Source organism: Oncorhynchus mykiss, chromosome 16 (genome assembly GCF_057628025.1).
Source record: "Oncorhynchus mykiss isolate SJ-2025 chromosome 16, ASM5762802v1, whole genome shotgun sequence".
Taxonomy (NCBI): domain Eukaryota; kingdom Metazoa; phylum Chordata; class Actinopteri; order Salmoniformes; family Salmonidae; genus Oncorhynchus; species Oncorhynchus mykiss.
In genome coordinates, this window is record NC_143037.1 from 38,416,066 (window position 1) to 38,442,500 (window position 26,435).

At 46.9% G+C, this 26,435-nt stretch overlaps 1 protein-coding gene across 1 annotated transcript in view; it reads left to right on the forward strand.

Annotated features, from left to right (window-relative positions):
* LOC110491048 (histone-lysine N-methyltransferase PRDM16) overlaps positions 1 to 26,435 on the forward strand; it is a 135,281-nt gene that overhangs the window by 28,268 nt on the left and 80,578 nt on the right. The window contains exons 4-10 of the mRNA XM_090201595.1: positions 3,015 to 3,222; positions 3,580 to 3,745; positions 7,026 to 7,179; positions 11,237 to 12,887; positions 22,573 to 22,657; positions 24,272 to 24,441; positions 26,064 to 26,141. Of these exons, the coding sequence (XP_090057721.1) occupies positions 3,015 to 3,222; positions 3,580 to 3,745; positions 7,026 to 7,179; positions 11,237 to 12,887; positions 22,573 to 22,657; positions 24,272 to 24,441; positions 26,064 to 26,141 (2,512 nt within the window). The remainder of the gene's footprint in view (positions 1 to 3,014; positions 3,223 to 3,579; positions 3,746 to 7,025; positions 7,180 to 11,236; positions 12,888 to 22,572; positions 22,658 to 24,271; positions 24,442 to 26,063; positions 26,142 to 26,435) is intronic.

The window sequence follows — 26,435 nt, forward strand, 5'->3', positions numbered from 1 at the left end:
CTGCCAAAGCTGCTTCTAACATTGAATAAGGGATCTGCATTTCTTTTCAATAATTTGCTACAATTTCTAAAAACATGTTTTCACTTTGTCAGTATGAGCTATTGTGTGTAGGTGGTTGAGAATTATTATTTTTTTAATCCAATTTGAATTCAGGCTGAAACACAACAACATGTAGAATAAGTCAAAGGGTATGAATACTTTCTGAAGGCACTGTAGCCTCTGTCCTGGTCTGCGCAACTGGCAGGCCCGGCAGCATCTACATCTACTGTAATGGTTTTCTTCATCTGAACGAGAGGCGGACCAAAGCGCAGCGTGGTGGTTATTCATGTTTTAATAAATCACTTCACATGAATAAACTAACAAAAACAAGAAATGTGAAAACGCAAAACAGTCCTATCTGGTGCAAACACAGAGACAGGAACAATCACCCACAAACACAGTGACACCCAGGCTACCTAAGTATGATTCTCAATCAGAGACAACTAATGACACCTGCCTCTGATTGAGAACCATACTAGGCCGAAACATAGAAATACCCAAATCATAGAAAAACAAATATAGACTGCCCACCCAACTCACGCCCTGACCATACTAACTAAATACAAAACAAAGGAAATAAAGGTCAGAACGTGACAGTACCCCCCCCCCCCCCCAAAGGTGCGGACTCCGGCCGCAAAACCTTGACCTATAGGGGAGGGTCTGGGTGGGCGTCTGTCCGCGGTGGCGGCTCTGGCGCGGGACGCGGACCCCACTTCACCATTGTCTTAGTCCGCCTTATTGTCCGCCTCCGTGGCTTTCTCACCATGGCCACCCTTCTCAATGACCCCACTGGACAGAGGGACCGCTCGGGACATAGGTGGGGCAGCTCGGGACAGAGGTGGGACAGCTGCTCGGGACAGAGGGGCGGCTGCTCGGGACAGAGGGGCGGCTGCTCGGGACAGAGGGGCGGCTGCTCGGGACAGAGGGGCGGCTGCTCGGGACAGAGGGGCGGCTGCTCTGGCGGCCCTGGGCTGAGGGGCTCTGGCGGCCCTGGGCTGAGGGGCTCTGGCGGCCCTGGGCTGAGGGGCTCTGGCGGCCCTGGGCTGAGGGGCTCTGGCGGCCCTGGGCTGAGGGGCTCTGGCGGCCCCTGGCTGACTGGCGGCACAGGCGGCACCTGGCTGACTGGCGGCCCCTGGCTGACTGGCGGCCCCTGGCTGACGGGCGGCCCCGGCGGCCCCTGGCTGACGGGCGGCCCCGGCGGCCCCTGGCTGACGGGCGGCCCCTGGCTGACGGGCGGCCCCTGGCTGACGGGCGGCCCCTGGCTGACGGGCGGCCCCTGGCTGACGGTCGGCACCGGCGGCCCCTGGCTGACGGGCGGCACCGGCGGCCCCTGGCTGACGGGCGGCACCGGCGGCCCCTGGCTGACGGGCGGCACCGGCGGCCCCTGGCTGACGGGCGGCCCCTGGCAGACGGGCGGCACCGGCGGCCCCTGGCAGACGGGCGGCACCGGCGGCCCCTGGCAGACGGGCGGCGCTGGGCAGACGGGCGGCACTGGCGGCGCTGGAGAGGCGGGAGACTCCGGCAGCGCTGGAGAGGAGGAAGGCTCTGGTAGCGCCGGAGAGGCGGGAGACTCCGGCAGCGCTGGAGAGGAGGGAGCCCCTGTAAGGATGGGCCGGAGAGACAGCCTGGTGCGGGGAGCTGCCACCGGAGGGCTGGTGCGTGGAGGTGGTGACGGATAGACCGGCCCGTGCAGGCGCACTGGAGCTCTTGAGCACCGAGCCTGCCCAACCTTACCCGGTTGAATGGTTCCGGTCGCCCTGCCAGTGCGGCGAGGTGGAATAGCATAGCCCAACACCGTGCGCAAGGCTGGTGCCATGTAAGCCGGCCCAAGGAGACGCACTGGAGACCAGATGCGTAGAGCCGGCTTCATGGCACTTGGCTCGATGTCCACTCTAGCCCGGCCGATACGCGGAGCTGGAATGTACCGCACCGGGCTGTGCACCCACACTGGGGACACCGTGCGCTCCACAGCATAACACGGTGCCTGCCCGGTCTCTCTAGCCCCCCGGTAACCACAGGAAGTTGGCTCAGGTCTCCTACCTGGCGTAGCCATACTCCCTCCCATACAACTAATGACACCTGCCTCTGATTGAGAACCATACTAGGCTGAAACATAGAAATACCCAAATCATAGAAAAACAAACATAGACTGCCCACCCAACTCACGCCCTGACCATACTAACTAAATACAAAACAAAGGAAATAAAGGTCAGAACGTGACATCTACAGAAAACACAGCTAGGGGGGCACATCTGGGGTGTCCATGCCTGGCTTTGTCACTCTGCAACCTAGCCTAAACACACATGGCTCATTCTTCTTGGACAACATCCACCCTACACTCCCACATTCCCTCCCCCTCTCTTCAACTTGGCCTGAGTTGTTGAATTTGGTGCCCAGGTCAGAAAGCCGCCATTGAAATTGCCTGCCTCACAGTTCCATTGGTTTTACCTTGGTTGGGAAACTCATTTCAAAGGCTATCAACCTGGAAAGTAATGACAAATGTTTAGCCTTTTGCTTCCTTTGCGTGCTATAGCCTAAAGCCACTAAACAGCCGCCACCACTGGACTGAAAAGTAATTAGCTATGTGTTAATTAAGATGTAAAGCTGACTATCCCAGGCTACATTTTATTGTTCCTAGATGTGTTTATGTTTTAGGTCAAAGCTAATGATAGAGTGGTTGTTTAAGCATTTGAAAATGCACTTGATTCGCTTGGACAGGAGAGTGAGAGGTTTATCTTTTCTAAACTTGAAATGTTAGACATTTCTGGTTCCTGTTTATGATTGTTTGTTCAGTTTGGGATCACAGATGGATGTTGGCTGGGGAGCTATGTAGTTATCCTGCTCAGCCTTTTACCCTTAGTGTGTGTGTGTGTGTAGAGGGACCTTATCTAACCTACAAGCTACTCACAAGTGTGTGTTGTCTGTTTTTGCAAAAGACACATTTCCGAAAAATAAATAGTCAGATTGTACCACAGACAAACAGATGTACCGCTGTGAGGACTGTGACGAGCTGTTCACCTCTGCCCTGGAGCTGCAGCGGCACCAGAAGTGCTTTTGTTCCAGCGCCGGGTCCTTGTTCGACACTCTCAGCAACGAGGACTTCAAGCAGGGCTGTGACGACAGCGACCACGAGTCTGTCCACGAGTGCAAGGACTGCGAGAAGATCTTCCCCGATGAGTACAGGTGCAGCGCACACACACACACACACACACACACAAACATGCACACGCACACACATACACACGCACATAAGCGAGCACGCACGGACACACACAGTGGTACCATTACCTCTACACTAATGATTTGAAGAGTTTCCTCATCCTGAATGACTGTGTGTCTGTGCTCCCTGTCCAGTCTGGACACACACAGTGGTACCATTACCTCTACACTAATGATTTGAAGAGTTTCCTCATCCTGAATGACTGTGTGTCTGTGCTCCCTGTCCAGTCTGGACACACACAGTGGTACCATTACCTCTACACTAATGATTTGAAGAGTTTCCTCATCCTGAATGACTGTGTGTCTGTGCTCCCTGTCCAGTCTGGGCCAACACATGATTGTGCACACAGAGGAGCGAGAGTACAAGTGTGACCAGTGTCCCAAGGCCTTCAACTGGAAGTCCAACCTCATCCGCCACCAGATGTCCCACGACAGCGGCAAGCAGTTCGAGTGTCAAAACTGCGATAAGGTACAGCACACCCGGCATGTAAGTTGTGCGCAGGCTTCTTTTGCTACCTTGGTGAATGCTGATCCTAGCCACAGTAGTGAATTGACTGGGGAGAAAATTCATTGTGTATGTGCGTAGAAAATAGGATTTTAACCATATGATTTTGTCATTAAGTTAGTGTAACGCAACCATAAATGCAATTTAGTACCAACTTAATCATGTCAGTTCATGCTATGACTTGAAAATGTCATTGCTTGCAGTTTATTCAGCTAACTAACTGGTTGTCTGGCATTTAGTGCTGAGGGATTAGTGGTTTTTGAGGTCGGTTAGGTTCCGGTTTGATTATAAAAAAAATTATCCCGGATTTCAGTTGAACTTTTTTTTTTAAACATGAAATGCTTTATAAAATAATGACATAACAATGAATTTAGAGCTTTTTAATGAACATTCAATAGCCAAAGATTTAAAATATTGGGTAGACATCAATGGAAAATGGGAAATTACTATGAAATAATACAATATTTCAGTTGTGTATATTACTTAGTTTCTATTTCATGACTTTATTCATTTTCATTCCTTAAAGTCATCATCTCATCTCTGTTCAGGCTGTAGCTGTCAGCCTGTCAGTTGTCTATGTTCTCCCTGTACTTTCCTCTTTAATGTGTATGTAACCATAACTTGACAGCCAGCCAAACTCCAATCAAGAACTGAACCAGAGTCAGGGCTAGGCTTTCCATAAACCTCCAGTTCTATAGTTGAAACGGTGTAAAACTGTAACAGTATAGAACATTTTATATATTATATAGCAGCTCAGACTTAACGGCTTAAAGTCGAACCGATGTTTGGTAGTCGCATAGTGAACAATACCTGACCATCACTGGACATAGAAAACGTACGCATCCTGCTTGAATATTGTTCTCAACAGGATTAGTATCTAAATAACATGTAAGATAACTTAAGTGTGAAGTGAAATCACATGTAGAGAGAAGCTACCTGCAAAACAGAACTTAACAGGCAGACTAGTCTAGCGAGGGAATAGATGTAATCGATTTACTTAAAATTCAGAACTTAAACACGACATGCTGAAATTAGAAATTATTGTGTTTACAGGCAGGGGCGCAACTTTGGTTTTAGAAGTGGGAGGGTATTTCTTTATTTGATTTTATCCATTCGGATAAACACACCTACCCGACCGCTCAGAGCAGTCCGCATGGTCTTAAAGCACACTGTTGCCTCATTTTGTAACACATTCCAGTGATAAAACACGGGGGGGAATGAATTAGGCCCTAATCTATGGATTTCACATGACTGGGAATATAGATATGCATCTGTTGGTCACAGATACCGTTAAAAGGGTAGGGTGTGGATCAGAACCAGTCAGTATTTGGTGTTACCACCATTTGCCTCATGCAGCGCGACACATCTCCTTCCCATAGAGTTGATCAGGCTGTTGATTGTGGCCTGTGGAATGTTGTCCCACTCCTCTTCAATGGCTGTGTGAAGTTGCTGGATAGTGGCGGGAACTGGAACACGCTGTCGTACACGTTGATCCAGAGCATCCCAAACATGCTCAATGGGTGACATGTCTGGTGAGTATACAAGCCATGGAAGAACTGGGACATTTTCAGCTTCCAGGAATTGAGTGCAGATCCTTGCGACATGTGGTCGTGCACTATCATGCTGAAACATGAGGTGATGGTGATGGATGAATGGCACGACAATGGGCCTCAGGATCTCATCACGGTATCTCTGTGCATTCATATTGCCATCGATAAAATGCAATTGTGTTCATTGTCCGTAGCTTATGCCTGCCCATACAATAACTCTACTGCCACCATGGGGCACTCTGTTCACAACGTTGACATCAGCATACTGCTCGCCCACATGACGCCATATACACTGTCTGCCATCTGCCCGGGTACAGTTAAAACCGGGGTTCATCCATTAAGAGGACAGTTTTTCATCGTGCCAGTGGTCATTGAAGGTGAGCATTTGCTCACTGAAATCGGTTAAGATGCCGAACAGATCAAGACTCTGGTGAGGACAGCGAGCACACATATGAGCTTCCCTGAGACGGTTTCTGACAGTTTGTGAAGAAATTCTACAGTTGTGCAAACCGGTGGATGGTCTCAAACGATCCCAAAGGTGAAGAATCCAGATGTGAAAGTCCTGGGCTGGTGGTCTGCGGTTGAACATACTGCCAAATTCCCCAAAAAGATGTTGGAGGTGGCTTATGGTAGAGGAATACACATTAAATTCTCTGGCAACATCTCTGGTGGACATTCTTGCAGTCAGCCTGCCAAGTGCATGCTCCACATCTGTGACATTGTATTTTGTGACAAAACTACACATTTTAGAGTGGCTTCTTGATATGCCACACCTGTCAGGTGGATGGATTACCTTGGCAAAGGAGAAATGCTCATTAACAGGGATGTAAACAAATTTGTGCACAAACGTTGAGAGAAATAAGCTTTTTGTGTGTATGGAACATTTCTGGGATCTTTTTTTTCAGCTCATGTAACATGGGACAAACACTTTATATGTTGCGTTTATATTTTTTTCACTGTAGACAAGGCATACTTTCAAAAACTGTCTCTGTCCCTCTCGTCATTATGTTGTGTACATTCCTCTCTCGTGTTTTATGCAGTCTGTGTGTATCTAATTTAATGTTGATGGTGTAAATGTGTATCCGTCCAGAGATCTGTATATAATGGCGAGATGCTGATGTATTCGCCCTAAGAATAGGAGTCGTTGTCCAAAATAAGCCATGGAAACACATTGGGCTTATTTTGCACAGCTTTTGGCAAGAGTGAATCCTCTCACTTCACCTCTTCCTCTCTGAGCCAGAAAAAAATAGGCGCAATGAATTATGGTCATTGTAGTTAATTACCATGTTTCTGCGCTGAACTAGGTTCATTATTTGGCTTAATGAAAACTACAACTCCCTTCAGCCCAGCATCCCACATAAAGTTCTTGACTTGATTTTTCTTGTGAATTATTTGATTTCTCTATAGACAAGAAAACAAACTTAATGTAATTCAAGTAATTGAACTGACTTTGGTCAATTAGTAACCCCCAAAAATAAAATGGTTAATCGCTCAGCACTACTGACCATAAAGTTAGTTGTTGGTGAATGTAACCACCATCACAAAGGCATCACGGGAAGCTGGCATGGATGCAGTATAAGCTTTTTTACTCAGTAGTATATATATTCTGAAAGTGTCAACACACAGTGATCGGAACCTGCTAACCATGACTGGTTTTTATCTGTATGTGTGTGTGTGTCAATTAAATGTTTCTGCCACCGCCCTACCCACAGGTGTTCACGGACCCCAGCAACCTGCAGCGCCACATCCGCTCGCAGCACATAGGGGCTCGCACTCACACCTGCCCCGAATGTGGCAAGACCTTCGCCACCTCCTCGGGCCTCAAGCAGCACAAGCACATTCACAGTAGTGTCAAGCCCTTCATCTGTAAGTCTCTGCAACCCAAGTCGATATGGCCTAGCCAACCCACATCTAGTTCTACCTCCCTGTGTCTAAAGGCCTACTCCTCATCCTCCTCCTCCCATCTCTCTCCAACCCCAAGCAGGGCCAGCGACAGTAGCAGACACAATCCCGTAGGTCAGAGGCAATTCCGTGACCTCATCCCTTCTTTTTCTTGTTATGTGTTTCATTTTGTTTTGTGTTTTCCCCACCTTTTCTCTTGTTTTTGTTATCCTCCTCCATTCCTCCCTCCGTGCCTCTCCTCCTCTTTTTGTTGTATGGGTAACACTTTATTTTGATACTCCAGCTCATTAAGTTGGATAGAGGGTGCACTTGCATTGACAAAGATAGGAAGTGGGCCCTCTTTCCCAGTCTACGGTCCCTCTGCAGCTGATATGTTACTGATTTGTTGAGCATCTTTAGTGGGACTTTAAAAAAAGTGGTACTTTGTGTTTCTTTTTTCCCCGTGTGTGTGTGTGTGTGTGTGTGTTTGTGTGTGTGTGTGTGTTTTTCCTTCTGAGGGGGGTAAAAATGGGTTTCCTTCAGCACGGGCAGATTTGATATAAACGTGGATCAACAGTTTCTGCTCCAGCTCCCCGTTAAAGGATGCCGGAAGCCATGATACCTTACCTTGTCTTCTCTCTCTTAACTTTCTGCTTTGCTTTTCTGTTTGTACCCATGTGCACATATGTGTGTATATGCTTATATACATGTATAGGTACAGTCTGTATTCAAGCAACACTTTATAGAATATATTGTGAAAAGTAGGTTGCCCACTGTAGAGATATGGTATGTATGTTGCCGTCATAGTGATGCATGATTTGTGATTTGCATAGATTCAGCCTTTAGAGAAAAAGTTTCTGACGTCGCTATGTGCAGGATTGTTGAGAGGGGAGAGTCGGTAAGAGATGATCTGTGCCTTTGCCTTTTATATTTCATCAGTTAAAATGTCTGTTCACATGCATAGGTTGACCCAAACAGTACAAACATCTTCTGAGCATAACTCATAATCTTTGGAGAGCTTTGTTCATTGAGAGATACATAGAACCTCGTCAGTGACATTGTTTTGAATAGTTCTCCAATCACTGCATCAGACTGAAGATCGATAAGCTCAGACTAATAATCGGAAGGTGGGTGAGATTGTTGACTTCTACTTGGAAATCAGGAGGAGTAATTTTCCCTTGAAGGTTTTGACAAGGCTGTGCATCTGATATGCAAAACGGCCCTTCCCTTGTGGTTTGGAATTCAGTTAATTCATGAGGGCCATGATGTCCACGGTGAAGGAAAAATCTGCCAACCATTCTTTATCTTGCAGTTGAGGGAAATCCACATATATTCCTTTCATTTGCAAACACTCAGCAATCTATGACTTCAGGTCTCACACCCTTTTAAGCACCTTCCCCAAACTCAGCCATCTCATGTTTTTGTGGTAAGGGACATATGCATGACCCGACTCTGTCTCTTCCAACAGTGAGACAAACTGCCTGTGGTTTAAAGATTTTGCTCTTATGAAGTTTACCACTTTAGTCACTGTATCCACAACATGGCCCATTTGATGAATAATGCAATGCAGGTAAATAATGATCTGATCTGGGTTCAGCTCAGCTACTTGATCTTGTATCCTTTTCAAAAGGCCAACGTTTTTTCATTTCAAGTTTGGGCACCTATCAGTGGTCACACTGGATAACTTTTCAAAACTCAGTCCCAGCTTTGCCACACACTTATTAACCTCCTCCAATAAATGTTTCCCTGTGTTTGTGCTCTTCATTGACTGCACTGAAGCCAGCTCCTCTGCTATTTCAAAGTCTGGGGTTATGCCTCGTAACAATATCAACAACTGCGCCGTGTCACATGCATCACTGCTCTCATCCAGAGCCAAGGAGAAATAGGTGAAATCCTTTACCTTGTCTTTCAACTGCTGTTCCATATTCTCTGCGATGTCCTCAACACGCCAGGTCACTGTTCATCTTGACAGGGAAACATTTTCAAACAGCTCTTTCTTGTCGGGGCAAAGTATTGCTGCAGAGTCAATTTAACATTCTTTAATGAATTTGCCTTCAGCGAATGGGTTGCTATGTTTAGCAATTTTGTTGGACATTACATAGTTACAGTGCCTTGCGAGTATTCGGCCCCCTTGAACTTTGCGACCTTTTGCCACATTTCAGGCGTCAAACATAAAGATATAAAACTGTATTTTTTTGTGAAGAATCAACAACAAGTGGGACACAATCATGAAGTGGAACGACATTTATTGGATATTTCAAGCTTTTTTAACAAATCAAAAACTGAAAAATTGGGCGTGCAAAATTATTCAGCCCCCTTAAGTTAATACTTTGTAGCGCCACCTTTTGCTGCGATTACAGCTGTAAGTCGCTTGGGGTGTGTCTCTATCAGTTTTGCACATCGAGAGACTGAATTTTTTTCCCATTCCTCCTTGCAAAACAGCTCGAGCTCAGTGAGGTTGGATGGAGAGCATTTGTGAACAGCAGTTTTCAGTTCTTTCCACAGATTCTCGATTGGACTCAGGTCTGGACTTTGACTTGGCCATTCTAACACCTGGATATGTTTATTTTTGAACCATTCCATTGTAGATTTTGCTTTATGTTTTGGATCATTGTCTTGTTGGAAGACAAATCTCCGTCCCAGTCTCAGGTCTTTTGCAGACTCCATCAGGTTTTCTTCCAGAATGGTCCTGTATTTGGCTCCATCCATCTTCCCATCAATTTTAACCATCTTCCCTGTCCCTGCTGAAGAAAAGCAGGCCCAAACCATGATCCTGCCACCACCATGTTTGACAGTGGGGATGGTGTGTTCAGGGTGATGAGCTGTGTTGCTTTTACGCCAAACATAACGTTTTGCATTGTTGCCAAAAAGTTCAATTTTGGTTTCATCTGACCAGAGCACCTTCTTCCACATGTTTGGTGTGTCTCCCAGGTGTCTTGTGGCAAACTTTAAACAACACTTTTTATGGATATCTTTAAGAAATGTCTTTCTTCTTGCCACTCTTCCATAAAGGCCAGATTTGTGCAATATGCGACTGATTGTTGTCCTATGGACAGAGTCTCCCACCTCAGCTGTAGATCTCTGCAGTTCATCCAGAGTGATCATGGGCCTCTTGGCTGCATCTCTGATCAGTCTTCTCCTTGTATGAGCTGAAAGTTTAGAGGGACGGCCAGGTCTTGGTAGATTTGCAGTGGTCTGATACTCCTGACATTTCAATATTATCGCTTGCACAGTGCTCCTTGGGATGTTTAAAGCTTGGGAAATCTTTTTGTATCCAAATCCGGCTTTAAACTTCTTCACAACAGTATCTCGGACCTGCCTGGTGTGTTCCTTGTTCTTCATGATGCTCTCTGCGCTTTTAACGGACCTCTGAGACTATCACAGTGCAGGTGCATTTATACGGAGACTTGATTACACACAGGTGGATTGTATTTATCATCATTAGTCATTTAGGTCAACATTGGATCATTCAGAGATCCTTACTGAACTTCTGGAGAGTTTGCTGCACTGAAAGTAAAAGGGCTGAATAATTTTGCACGCCCAATTTTTCAGTTTTTGATTTGTTAAAAAAGTTTGAAATATCCAATAAATGTCGTTCCACTTCATGATTGTGTCCCACTTGTTGTTGATTCTTCATAAAAAAATACAGTTTTATATCTTTATGTTTGAAGCCTGAAATGTGGCAAAAGGTCGCAAAGTTTAAGGGGGCCGAATACTTTCGCAAGGCACTGTAGCTCTCGTAATTCTGTTGTTTCCTGAAAGCAGTTTTGTGAAAAGTCCTTGCTGCTTTTGCAACTGAGAAAGCAACTGTTTCGATGCTCTTGCCCTCTGCTCAGAAGACATATTCCTATATTTCTCTGCATGCTTTGTCTGGAAGCTCTCTTTGCACACTAAGCACACAGGTGATCTTAATGTTTTGTACACAGTGTATATTATTTCTAAGTAGTGTTGTATCTGTGTTGACTATTGACTTGGTACTCTGAGTTAGTGACAGTGTTTAAATGGGCTTAACCAGACCCATGTGGGCTGTGTGTCTCCCCAGGCGAGGTGTGCCACAAGTCTTACACGCAGTTCTCCAACCTGTGCCGCCACAAGCGCATGCACGCCGACTGCCGCACCCAGATCAAGTGCAAAGACTGTGGCCAGATGTTCAGCACTACTTCCTCCCTCAACAAGCACCAGCGTTTTTGTGAGGGCAAAAACCATACTGGCCCTGCCGGGGGCCTGTTTGCTCCCGGCATCCCCATGAGCAGCCCCATCCTGGCCAAGTCCAGGTCCCATCCCCACCACCACCAACTCAACCACTCAGGTCTGGCCTTCCCTGACTACTTCCCCTCCCGGCCCCATCTTCACGCCAACCTATCCTTCTCCCCCAGGCCGCGTGGCTTCCCCTCGCTCTGCCATGGCTTCCCGGATCTCTTCGTCCCATCGCTCTACCCCCGACCACCCTTACTGCCCCCCAGCCCCTTTCTGAAGAGCCCCCTGGGCAAGAACAGTAACAACGGTGGGAGCCAGGAGGGCAAGCTGCCTCACAGCCTCCTGGACGGGACTCCACTGTCTCTGATCAGCTCCATCAACAACAACAACGGAGGAAATAGTCTCCTCAGCAGTCAGGAGAGGGAGGACAAAGAGAGGCTGGAGCTGGCGTACAGAGAAGTCAAGGCCAAAACCAAGATGTCGGCGGTGTCGGACGGCAGCGACCTGGAGGAAGTCAACACCACCAGCGGCACCGACCTAGACACCACCACCGGCACCGCCTCGTGTTCAGAGTTAGACAGCGACGCTGAGAGTGAGCGGGAAAAACGGGAGCGGGTCAGCGGCACAAAGAGAAGGAAGGAGGCAGGCGTTAGAGGGGTGGTGGGGACAGATAGGATGGGTCAGGATGGGCGGCCGGACAACGTGAGCAGCGGCTCAGTGTCGGCGGTGTCCAGCTCGTTCAACCTGGCTTGCGAGCAGCCCCCCTTCCTCTCGGTCGCCTCCCAGCACTCCTTCTTTCCGCATCCGGACAAGCAGGCACTGCCCCCCACAGGGGCCACCGCTGCCACCGACTCCATCAAGGCCATCGCTTCCATCGCCGAGAAGTACTTTGGCCCTGCGCTCATGAGCCTGCAAGAGAAGAATATGGGCTCGAAGCCCTGCCATTCAATGTTCCCTTTCCAGTTCCTACCCAACTTCCCTCACTCCCTCTACCCCTTCACCGAGCGGGCCGGTGCCCTCAAACCCGGCATGTTCTTCAAGGCTGAGCCCAAGTCGCCTCATGCGCAACATCCGCCACCCCACAAAATGGCTGCCCCTCGCACAGAAGAGCCATCGCCCTTTGACCTCACCACCAAGCCAAAGAAGACCAAACCGAAACTGCCGGCCCCCGCCAAGTCGACCCCACCCAGCGGTAGCAGCAACACCCCCCTCCTTCTCCCGGGGGATGAGGAGCAGCCACTGGACCTCAGCATCAGCAGCCACAGACGGGATGTGCACAACGGGGTGGTGGCCCCTGAGCAGCCGTCCAGCCGCAAGAAGCACCCCGACAGCCACCCACACCAACACACCCTGCACCCCCAGGGCCACCCCCTCCACCAGCTCCTGCTGTCACAGCACCAGCAGCCCCTGGCCCAGCCGCCCCAGCAGCCGCCCCAGCAGCAGCCCTCCCTGCATTACACCAAGCCCTCGGCCTTCTTCATGGACCCAATATACAGGTATTTCAGCCCCAAGGAGACCAGAATCCTCACCAGACACTGTATGTAGATAAGCAACTGAAGTTGACACTCATGTTAGAACCTATATTCAATATGTAGGCTATATATACACAATATACAGCAGGGTCCGGAACTATTGACAAACTCAATAAAGATGAGCAGAAATGACTGTATAAAATTAATAATGCAAATACTGAGATAAACTGAACAAAAATATGAACGCAACATGTAAAGTGTTGGTCCCATGTTTCATGAGCTTAAATATAAGATCGCAGAAACGTTCCATACACACAAAAAGCTTCATTCTCACAAATTCTGTGCCGGTGGGGCTTGGCTCATTGCGCTCTAGCAACTCCTTGTGGTGAGCCGGGCACTTGTAGGCTGACTACGGTCATCAGTTGAGCACTGTTTCCTGCAACACATTGGTGCAGCTGGCTTCCGGGTTAAGCAGGCGGGTGTTAAGAAGCGTGCTTTGGCGGGTCATGTTTCAGAGGACACATGACTCGACCTTCGCCTCTCCCGAGCTCGTTGGGGAGTTGCAGCGACGAGACAAGATCGTAATCACTAAATTGGGGAGAAAAAGGGGGTAGTTGGGCTGAGGAGTATTTCTGTCTGTAATAAAGCCCTTTTGTGGGGAAAAACAAATTCTGATTGGCTGGTCTGGCTTCCCAGTCCGTCCCTGGTCTGGCATACCAGGCCCTGCCCAGTCATGTAAAATTCATAGATTAATCCATTAGCTTAAGGAATTTCAATTGACTGATTTCCTTGTATTCACTGAAACTCGGTACAATCATTGAAATTGTGGGATGTTGCGTTTATATTTTTTTTCAGTATGTATTGTATGCTAAAAAATGGAGGAAATTATATTATTTATACTAATACATTTTCTCGGAGAAAGAGATTTTGAGCTAAAAAAAATCTCAAAGGTAGGGGTCAAAATACATTTCAATACCTAACCTTGCGAGGATAACGGCACTGAGCTTTTATCTCAAATGTTTTATGAGATTGGAGAACACATTGGGAGGGATCTTTGTCCATACAGAATCCTTCCAGATCCTTGATAACCTTCGTATGCACTTATGTACTGACCTCTTCAATTCAAAACACAGGAGACTGCGATGGCCATTGCAAAATGTGGATTTTGTGGCCAATTAACGACATATTTGATGATTCTGATGTGGGCTTGAGGTTATTGTCTTGCTGGAAGATCCCCTTGTGGCCAAGTTTCAGACTCCTGACAGAGGCAACCAGGTTTTTGGCTAAACTCTCCGGATATTGGGCGAAGTTCATGAGGGCCTCAGGACCAGTGAAAGCGAAATATCCCCATAACATCAAAGATCCACGACTATATTTTACAGTAGGTAGGGGGTTAGTTTTTGCTCATACATTTTTATTGACGCTAAACCCACCACTGGTGTGCGTGACCAAAGAGACCAATTTTCATGTCATTTGCCCAAAGCACAGGTTGCAATCCAAGTGCCAATGCCATTTAGCAAACTCCAGTCGTTGACATCTTTTGGGGATGACATGAAAATGGAGCTCTTTGACCATGCACACCAAAGGTTGGTTTGGCGTAGAAATGAAATGAGAATGCATGAGCAGAAAAACCCCAAACCTACTGTAAAATATGGTGGTGGATCTTTGATGTTATGGGGCTATTTTTGCTTCCACTGGTCCTAGGGCCCTTGTTAAGGTCAACGGCATCATGAACTTTGCCCAGTACCAGGATATTGTAAACAAAAACCTGGTTGGCTCTGCCAGGAGGCTGAAACATGGCCACAAGTGGATGTTCCAGCAAGACAATAGCCCCAAGCACACAGCAAAATCTACAAAGAAATGGTTCATTGGCCACAAAATCAAAATTGTGCAATGGTCATCTCAGTCTCATTGAAAACCTGTTAATTGAATTGAAGAGGGCCGTCCATAAACTCAGATGAAGGATGTCAAGGATCTAGAAGGATTCTGCATGCAAGAACATCCCTCCCAATGTGTTCTCCAACTCATAAACAATTTTAGAAATAGGCTCAGTGCCGTTATCATTTATTACAGTGTCAAAATTGAGAACAAAGTGTAAATAGGAACATTTTTGTCATTAAGTCAGTATCGTCTAAAACAGAGTTTGAAACCTCAGTGCGTGACAACGAATAAATGAAGGTTGGGTTTGGATTACAATTATGTAAACAAATCATGCACCCTTTTGCCAAGCTCCACGTGCATATCGCCCCTTCGACCACTTTGCTTCCCGTCATTGAATGGGGCTTCATCGCCCCCAACGCACTCAAAGGATCACAGGGCCGTATACGGATTGACCATGCCTCCACAGCCAAAGTTCTATGGTTAGCATGCCCTGCCGAAGGACCCTAGTATGCGGTCGGAAAAGATGCTTGGAGTTCGTCTGTCCACAACTGTCTGCACCAGTAATGCTAGCTTGGTGTGCAACGACCGGTGGTGGTGAGTATAACCAGAGACACTGGAATATAATGGCTTCTCTGGTATAATTTAGCTAACAACGTTAGATAACGTTATTACTGATTATGTAGCTAGGTAGCCATCTCTTGATAAAGTGAGGCAGGCAAGTTATTGTTAGCTAGCGAGGCAGGCGAGCTATTGTTAGCTCGCGAGGCAGCCTAGCTAATGTTAGCTAGCGAAGCAGAGTAGATAGAGTAGATAACATTAGCGTAGCTAACTAGCTAGCTACCTCTACAATTTAGTTAGGTCGTAGCTCATACGATTGTATAGTCTAGATACTGCTGGTTATGTAACGTTATCATTTTTTTAAAGCTAGCGTCGTGAGGCGCGCTAGCTAGCTAACGTTAGCCTACAAGTTGGATTTGCAAGTTAGTTCGTAACTCATAGTGTATTCTATATTATCTAGGGCAAGTCTAAATAATGGATGCAGCTATAGTGGTAACTAACCCATGTCTAACATGCTGACCACACCGCTGGTGTCGCATGCGCGAGCATTGCAAAATAAATGTACACATACATGTTAGTCAATCATTACACCTAACACTGGTCGAGAGCGTCTGTGTGGCCAGGCGCTAAAATATAACTTAGTTATATTTGTGATGCTTGATGCTGTGCAAGTCCTGCCTCTCCCATCCCCTCATTGGTTTTTAGGAGCATATACCATCTCCTCATTGGTTGTTAGGAGCATATAACCACGTGGGTGATTGAAAGATGAACTGAGGTTCACACTCCAGTCCAGTTGGTGGTGGTAATGCACCTTAAAGTTGGTTACCAACTGCCAAATAAAGTCCAAAGAAGAAGAAGAAGCCTGAAGGAGGAGAGATTACTAGAAACTAACTATGTTTACCCTTTTATCTGTGTATTCATTGAGTAGAGGATCTTGTGCATTTCATGTAAAAAAACAACCCAATGTTTATGTTCCAGGAAATATTTGCTAGCAACAGCAGGCTAGCTAGCTAAATAGCCATACATGTTTAACGCTTTTTGAACTGTCCCCAAAATAATATAGTTGGTTCAGAGTTTGAGCATGTAAGTCTGACTAAAACAGTGAACAAATAACCATTACGGTGTCAGCGGCCTGAATCTAATCCAATCTGGAGCTACAGTCTGTAAAGCATATAATTTGGCTTTACACTAGTTACCCCATCCCCAAAGACAGAACTGACTATATCGTAAAAATTTATGAAAACAAAAATTAGCTTTTTGGTCTTAATTTAAGTCTAAGGTTAGGCATAAGGATAGCAGTGTGGTTAAGGTTAGGGTTATACACTGCTCAAAAAAATAAAGGGAACACTAAAATAACACATCCTAGATCTGAATGAATAAAGTATTCTTATTAAATACTTTTTTCTTTACATAGTTGAATGTGCTGACAACAAAATCACACAAAAATTATCAATGGAAATCAAATTTATCAACCCATGGAGGTCTGGATTTGGAGTCACACTCAAAATCAAAGTGGAAAGCCACACTACAGGCTGATCCAACTTTGATGTAATGTCCTTAAAACAAGTCAAAATGAAGCTCAGTAGTGTGTGTGGCCTCCACGTGCCTGTATGACCTCCCTACAACGCCTGGGCATGCTCCTGATGAGGTGGCGGATGGTCTCCTGAGGGATCTCCTCCCAGCCCTGGACTAAAGCATCCGCCAACTCCTGGACAGTCTGTGGATGGAGCGAGACATGATGTCCCAGATGTGCTCAATTGGATTCTGTTCTGGGGAACGGGTGGGCCAGTTCATAGCATCAATGCCTTCCTCTTGCAGGAACTGCTGACACACTCCAGCCACATAAGGTCTAGCATTGTCTTGCAGTAGGAGGAACCCAGGGCCAACCACACCAGCATATGGTCTCACAAGGGATCTGAGGATCTCATCTCGGTACCTAATGGCAGTCAGGCTACCTCTGGTGAGCACATGGAGGGCTGTGCGGCCCCCCAAAGAAATGCCACCCCACACCATGACTGACCCACCGCCAAACCGGTCATGCTAGAGGATGTTGCAGGCAGCAGAACGTTCTCCATGGCGTCTCCAGACTGTCACATCTGTCACATGTGCTCAGTGTGAACCTGCTTTCATCTGTGAAGAGCACAGGGCGCCAGTGGCGAATTTGCCAATCTTGGTGTTCTCTGGCACAACCCCCACCTGTGGACGTCGGACCCTCATACCACCCTCATGGAGTCTGTTTCTGACCGTTTGAGCAGACACATGCACATTTGTGGCCTGTTGGAGGTCATTTTGCAGGGCTCTGGCAGTGCTCCTCCTTGCACAAAGGCGGAGGTAGCGGTCCTGCTGTTGGGTTGTTGCCCTCCTACGGCCTCCTCCACGTCTCCTGATGTACTGGCCTGTCTCCTGGTAGCGCCTCCATGGTCTGGACACTACGCTGACAGACACAGAAAACCTTCTTGCCACATCTCGCATTGATGTGCCACCCTGGATGAGCTGCACTACCTGAGCCACTTGTGTGGGTTGTAGACTCCGTCTCATGCTACCACTAGAGTCAAAGCACCGCCAGCTTTCAAAAGTGACCAAAACATCAGCCAGGAAGCATCTCTGAATGATGCAATGTTGGCCTAAATGACTAATGATGGTAAATACAATCCACCTGTGTGTAATCAAGTCTCCGTATAAATGCACCTGCACTGTGATAGTCTCAGAGGTCCGTTAAAAGCGCAGAGAGCATCATGAAGAACAAGGAACACACCAGGCAGGTCCGAGATACTGTTGTGAAGAAGTTTAAAGCCGGATTTGGATACAAAAAGATTTCCCAAGCTTTAAACATCCCAAGGAGCACTGTGCAAGCGATAATATTGAAATGTAAGGAGTATCAGACCACTGCAAATCTACCAAGATCTGGCCGTCCCTCTAAACTTTCAGCTCATACAAGGAGAAGACTGATCAGAGATGCAGCCAAGAGGCCCATGATCACTCTGGATGAACTGCAGAGATCTACAGCTGAGGTGGGAGACTCTGTCCATAGGACAACAATCAGTCGCATATTGCACAAATCTGGCCTTTATGGAAGAGTGGCAAGAAGAAAGACATTTCTTAAAGATATCCATAAAAAGTGTTGTTTAAAGTTTGCCACAAGACACCTGGGAGACACACCAAACATGTGGAAGAAGGTGCTCTGGTCAGATGAAACCAAAATGGAACTTTTTGGCAACAATGCAAAATGTTATGTTTGGCGTAAAAGCAACACAGCTGAACACACCATCCCCACTGTCAAACATGGTGGTGGCAGCATCATGGTTTGGGCCTGCTTTTCTTCAGCAGGGACAGGGAAGATGGTTAAAATTGATGGGAAGATGGATGGAGCCAAATACAGGACCATTCTGGAAGAAAACCTGATGGAGTCTGCAAAAGACCTGAGACTGGGACGGAGATTTGTCTTCCAACAAGACAATGCTCCAAAACATAAAGCAAAATCTACAATGGAATGGTTCAAAAATAAACATATCCAGGTGTTAGAATGGCCAAGTCAAAGTCCAGACCTGAATCCAATCGAGAATCTGTGGAAAGAACTGAAAACTGCTGTTCACAAATGCTCTCCATCCAACCTCACTGAGCTCGAGCTGTTTTGCAAGGAGGAATGGGAAAAAATGTCAGTCTCTCGATGTGCAAAACTGATAGAGACATACCCCAAGCGACTTACAGCTGTAATCGCAGCAAAAGGTGGCGCTACAAAGTATTAACTTAAGGGGGCTGAATAATTTTGCACGACCAATTTTTCAGTTTTGATTTGTTAAAAAAGTTTGAAATATCCAATAAATGTCGTTCCACTTCATGATTGTGTCCCACTTGTTGTTGATTCTTCACAAAAAAATACAGTTTTATATCTTAATGTTTGAAGCCTGAAATGTGGCAAAAGGTCGCAAAGTTCAAGGGGGCCGAATACTTTCGCAAGGCACTGTATCTTGAGTTTCTGCCCTGATGACACAGAAGGCTTCATCGACAATGGTAAAGTGTGTTTTGTGAAAAGTCGTCTAAAAAAATCCCAGTGTGATAAACTAGTAGGTTCATTACCCAGCCAAGTAGTTGTCATTTTGCTTGTGAATTGCACAATCAAAAGCTTTGTGCTTTGTTTATAACATAATGTAATTTACCACATGGCTGTCTATTGTATGACCATGTCACAGGCCCTCCCAGTCAACACCACCTCATAAGATAAAATACACTGTTTATGAGGATTGCCTGCTGCAGTTGTTTGAGAGACTGCCAGTTTGCAGCAGAACATGCAATATAGTGAAGACCAGCAAGGGGACCCTCAGCATCACATAGACATGCCCTCGCTGTGAGCATTCCTATAAAACGGAACAGGGAGGACACTTTCAGGTTTGTGACATTTTACCTGGTCAAAGGTCAAAACATGTTTGAGTTTTGTCCCAATTCACCTTGATAACCTAGCCTCTTGGAACCAGCCTGATTTATGTGTGTGTGCCTGTGTATGCATATCATGATATCTGAAGTGAAATAGAACTGTGAATACAGTGATCAGGTTGGTTCCAGCGTGCTAATCATAACCACCAGCGATCAGGTTGGTTCCACCGTGATAATCATAACCACCAGTGATCAGGTTGGTTCCACCATGCTAATCATAACCACCAGTGATCAGGTTGGTTCCACGGTGCTAATCATAACCACCAGTGATCAGGTTGGTTCCACCGTGCTAATCATAACCACCAGTGATCAGGTTGGTTCCACGGTGCTAATCATAACCACCAGTGATCAGGTTGGTTCCACCGTGCTAATCATAACCACCAGTGATCAGGTAGTCAGTGCTCTGTTTGTGTTTGGCCGACCCGTAACTTTGAGTGGCCAGGAGCTGATCTACACTGCCGTACATATCAATTGGGCGCCGTAAAGGCCTCCCCTCTTGTCTGCTCACCAACGGTCGCCAATGGGTAGACCAGAGTTAGGTAGGTTTAGTCTGACCTGTTCAATCTTCAACATAGTATATGTTTGTTTGTCAGATATCACCTTTGCTAACTGACATTGGTAGAACAGTGAACAGTGACTATATGTGTATGTGTTCACAGATGCATCTATGGAGCAGCACATGGAGACTTGCAAGATGATGTGATGAAGTCCAGATTGACAGATGGGCTTGATACTGATGTCTCTGAATAGAGAGGGACATGGCACTCGACATTAAAATTTGACTAGACACAACTTTTACTTGTCTTTTTATATGATTGAATTGAATGGTATCAGTAAATATGGGGAGAGAGAAACCCTGTGTATTCCTCACCCAGATCAGGAAGCTCCTATTGTACACAAGACACCGCACAGGGAGGTATGACCACTCTGACATGTTAATCAAGGTAGCCCCATTACCACCAGACAAAATGCAGATAGGCACAGTATCTGTATCGGCTGGGAATGACAATGAAATGTAAAAGGTTCACATTGTTATATTAGCAGAACACTGATTCTATGGTATTATGTAAAGCAGGGGTGTCAAACTCATTCCATGGAGGGCCTAGTGTCTGCAGGTTCTAGTTTTGTCCTTTCAATTAAGACCTAGACAACCAGGTGGGTGGAGTTCTTTACTAATTAGTGACCTTAATTAATCAATCAAGTACCAAGGTGCAGAGCGAAAAACCCCAGACACTCAGCTCTCTGTGGAGTGAGTTTGACACGGGATGTAAAGGGTTAATTCTACATCGACCTGTTACTACATTTGAAGATTATCAAAACATTTATTTTAGAATATCTGCATAAACTCATCAATTGCATTCTTCTTATATTACCTTGTAGACTACTGACCTATGCAAAGCTTCCTCCGGCATCTCACCATACATCTGCCTGTAGTTATTGAACTCAACCTGAGGTTTGTTTGTTGTGATTGAGTGGGGGGGAACAGCTGCGGGCAAGGCTCTGACGGATGTGTGTCTTGGTGGTGGCAAGGACACGCCCAAGAAACACATACATCAAACCACACCCCCAAGCCAACTCACGTTTGGCTCCTGTCATGGCCGCCGGAATGTCTTGAGAAGCAAGACAAATAAAAACTAGGTGAAATCAGCAGGTGCCGTTCCCAGCATGCCCCAAAAAAATGAGGCCAAATTCGCGTGTGTCCCTTTCTCTGTGCAAATCTATTAGTATAAAGTCATTTCCCATATTTTTAGGATACAATGTACGCTGAGTATGGAGAAAAAAGTAAGAACACCCTCTCTTTCCATGACAGACTGACCAGGTGAATCCAAGTGAAAGGGGAGGGGACAGGTTAAAGAAGGATTTTTAAGTTTTGAGACAAATGAGACATGGATTGTGTATGTGTGCCATTCAGAGGGTGAATGGGAAAGGCAAAATATTGAAGTGTCTTTGAACGGGGTATGGGGGTATGGCAGTAGGACATCCAGCCAACTTGACACAACTGTGGGAAGCATTGGAGTCAACATGGGCCAGCATCCCTGTGGAATGCTATCGACACCTTGTAGTGTCCCTGCCCCGATGAATTGAGCCTGTTCTGAGGGCAAATAATTATTATTATTTTTCCTTTTCTTTATCAATGGTGTCAATAATTTCAGACCCCACTATACATACAATATTAATATAATATTTCCAAATCTCTATGTCAGTGTTCAGACTGAAATTTTCCAATCATGAAATAAGAGAAAAGGGCTATGTTCCAATGTCCACACAAGAACACCACCAAGTTCATAGTAGTCATTGGTCAAGGTTGTAGGTTCAATCCCCACAGGGATCACATACACATATTAAACATGTATGAACTCACTGTGACCTTAACTGTAAGTTGCCTTGGATCAAAGTGTATGATTAATGGCACATTTCATTATCAATATTATAATGATTGTCACGACTTGTTCGGAGGTCGACGTCACCGACTTTCTAGCCATCACGGATCCATTTTTCATTTTCCATTGGTTTTGTCTTGTCTTCCTTCACACCTGGTTCCAATCCCATCAATTACATGTTGTGTATTCAACCCTCTGTTTCCCCTCATGTCCTTGTCGTTGTTTTATTGTATGTTATGTGCAAGTCATGTGTCGGTGTGCGACACATGTATATTTTTGTATATTTTGGTTTTTGGAGTTTTATGAGCACTTATTCAAGTTCCTTTTCCTGACTTCCCTGCCACCGACACACACCCATAGCAATGATATTATATTGGAACATGGGAATGTATTGTGTGAAGTAGACCACAGTTGACCTCTGACCTTCATACGTAACCCTTGTCCTTGCTGTCCAGCAGGGTGGAAAAGAGGAAGTTACTGGACCCTGTAGGAGCTTTGAAGGAGAAGTTCCTGAGGGCCAATTCGCTTCTCTTCCATCCACAGGTACACACACACACACACACACACACACACACACACACACACACACACACACACAGGGACCGTGTCTGAATACCCTTAGTTGCGTTGTAAATAACCATTTTAGGTATAAGAAAATATAACAGGGGTAAAAGGGGTATATATGTTTTTTGCTGAAGACACAACACTGGTTTGCCTGATCACCGACAACGATGAGACTGCCTATAGGGAGGAGGTCAGAAACCTAGCAGTGTGGTGCCAGGACAACAACCGCTCCCTCAATGTGAGCAAGACAAAGGAGATGATCGTGGACTGCAGGAAAAGGAGGGCCAAACAGGTCCCCATTAACATCGACAGGGCTGCAATGGAATGGTTCGAGAGTTTCAAGTTCCTTGGAGTCCACATCACCAACAAACTATCATGGTCCAAACACACTAAGACAGTTGTGAAGAGGGCATACTTCCTGCCATCCAGGACCTCTATACCAGGCAGTGTCAGAGGAAGTTCCAAAAATTGTCAAAGACTCCAGTCACCCAAGTCATAGCCTGTTCTCTCTGCTACCGCACGGCAAGCGATACCGGAGCGCCAAGTCTAGGACCAAAAGGCTCCTTATCAGCTTCTACCTCCACCAGGACTATTTAAATTGCCCCCCCCCCCCCCCCCCCCCCCCTTATTTTTACACTGCTGCTTCTCGCTGTTAATTATCTATGCATATTCACTTCACCCCTATCTACATGTACATATTACCACAACTAGCCTGTGTATTATCTATACATAGTCACTTTACCCCTATCTACATGTACATATTACCACAACTAACCTGTGTATTATCTATACATAGTCACTTTACCCCTATCTACATGTACATATTACCACATCTAACCTGTTTATTATCTATGCATATTCACTTTACCCCTATCTACATGTACATATTACCACAACTAACCTGTGTATTATCTATACATAGTCACTTTACCCCTATCTACATGTACATATTACCACAACTAACCTGTGTATTATCTATACATAGTCACTTTACCCCTATCTACATGTACATATTACCACAACTAGCCTGTGTATTATCTATACATAGTCACTTTACCCCTATCTACATGTACAAATTACCTCGACTAACCTGTTTATTATCTATGCATATTCACTTTACCCCTATCTACATGTACATATTACCACAACTAACCTGTTTATTATCTATACATAGTCACTTTACCCCTATCTACATGTACATATTACCACAACTAACCTGTTTATTATCTATACATAGTCACTTTACCCTTAACTACATGTACAAATTACCTCGACTAACCTGTAGACCCCGTACATTTACTCGGTACCGGGCCCCCTGTATATAGCCTCGTTATTGTTCTTTTATTGTTACTTTCTATTTTATTTTTTACTTTAGTTTATTTAGTACATATTTTCTTCAATATATTTCTTGAACTGCATTGTTGGTTAAGGTAAGTAAGCATTTCACTGTAAGGTCTACCTACACCTGTTGGATTTGGCGCATGTGACAAATACAATTTGTTGATTTGTTGAGAAACAGTTAAAACGTGATTGTACATTTTCCCCTATCTACAGCTACAGTATCTTTACCATGGTGCACCTTCTTTACCTCAGATGTCAGCCATGGAGAGCATGACGGAGAAGCTGGAGAGCTTTGGCGCTCTCAAACTGGATGCTTCGCCTAACTTGCTGCAGCACTCGGCCCACCCACTCTTCAACTTCCGCTCGCCGCCCTCCCTCTCCGACGCCATCCTCCGCAAAGGCAAGGAGCGTTACACCTGCAGGTAGGTACCCACCAGACAGTTTAATTTGTCAACTTCCGCTCGCCGCCCTCCCTCTCCACCGCCCTCCCTCTCCGCCACCCTCCCTCTCTGCCGCCCTCCCTCTCCGCCACCCTCCCTCTCCACCGCCCTCCCTCTCCGCCGCCCTCCCTCTCTGCCGCCCTCCCTCTCCGCCACCCTCCCTCTCTGCCGCCCTCCCTCTCCGATGCCATCCTCTGCAAAGGCAAGGAGCGTTACACCTGCAGGTAGGTACCCACCAGACAGTTTAATTTGTCAACTTCCGCTCTCCGCCGCCCTCCCTCTCCGCCGCTCTCTCTCTCCGCTGCCCTCACTCTCCGCCGCCCTCCCTCTCCGCCGCCCTCCCTCTCCGCCGCCCTCTCTCTCCGCCGCCCTCCCTCTCCGCCGCCCTCCCTCTCCGACACCATCCTCTGCAAAGGCAAGGAGCGTTACATCTGCAGGTAGGTACCCACCAGACAGTTTAATTTGTCAACTTCCTCTCTCCGCCGCCCTCCCTCTCCGCCGCCCTCCCTCTCCGCCGCCCTCCCTCTCCGCCGCCCTCTCTCTCCGCCGCCCTGCCTCTCCGACGCCATCCTCCGCTAAGGCAAGGAGCGCTACACCTGCAGGTACCCACCAGACAGTTTAGTTTGTCAACTTCAAAAAAAGATATATGGGATCAACATAAGATATTTAAGCCATGCTCTCTCTCTCGCACACTTTCCACGCTCCCCATCTCTCTCTCTCTCTCTCCCCCTTGCCTACTCCCCCATCTCTCTCTCTCCCCCTTGCCTACTCCCCCATCTCTCTCTCTCCCCCTTTCCCCGCTCCCCATCTCTCTCTCTCCCTCCCCCTTGCCTACTCCCCCATCTCTCTCCCTCTCACTTCCCGCGCTCCCGCTCGCCATCTCTCTCTCTCTCTCTCTCTCTCCCTCTCTCTCTCTCTCTCTCTCTCACTCTCCCCGCTCCCCCCCCCTCTCTCTCTCTCTCTCTCTCTCTCTCTCTCTCTCTCTCTCTCTCACTCTCCCCGCTCCCCTCTCTCTCTCCCTCTCTTTCTCTCTCTCTCTCTCTCTCTCTCTCTCTCTCTCACTTTCCCCGCTCCCCCATCTCTCTCTCTCACTTTTCCCTGCTCCCCCATCATTCTCCCCCTTTTCTGCTCCCCCATCTCTCTCTCTCTCTCTCTCACTTTCCCCGCTCCCCCATCTCTCTCTCCCCCTTCCCTGCTCCCCCATCTCTCTCTCTCACTTTCCCTGCTCCCCCATCTCTCTCTCACTTTCCCCACTCCCCCATCTCTCTCTCACTTTCCCCACTCCCCCATCTCTCTCTCACTTTCCCTGCTCCCCCATCTCTCTCTCACTTTCCCCACTCCCTCATCTCTCTCTCACTTTCCCCACTCCCCCATCTCTCTCTCTCACTTTCCCCTCTCCCCTTTCCCCCATCTCTCTCTCTCTCTCTCTCTCTCTCTCTCTCTCTCACTTTCCCTGCTCCCCCATCTCTCTCTCACTTTCCCCGCTCCCCCATCTCTCACTCACTTTCCCGCTCCCCCATCTCTCTCTCTCACTATTCCCTCTCCCCCATCTCTCTCTCTCTCTCTCTCTCTCTCTCTCGCATTCTCTCGCGCTCTCTCTCTAGGTACTGTGGGAAGATCTTCCCCAGGTCAGCTAATCTTACCAGGCACTTACGGACACACACAGGGGAGCAGCCCTACAGGTAAGCCCTTCCTCTTCTTTCCTCCATCCCTCTATACCGCTGACAGAAGCCTACTCCACCCGATCAACCAATGATGACATCACGTCCTTCCCACCTGATTTATTCCTCCTTGTTTGGCAATCAAAACGCACGCATGCCTTGCATAGGCCTTCGTAACGACACACACATACTCACACACACTTAAATGTGCTGATTCAGCTATACACACACAGAGCATAGATATATATATACATATATATCGTGGAGGGAAGGAATAGAGTGGTAGGGAGGGATGGAGGGAGGTGGGCGGTGAAT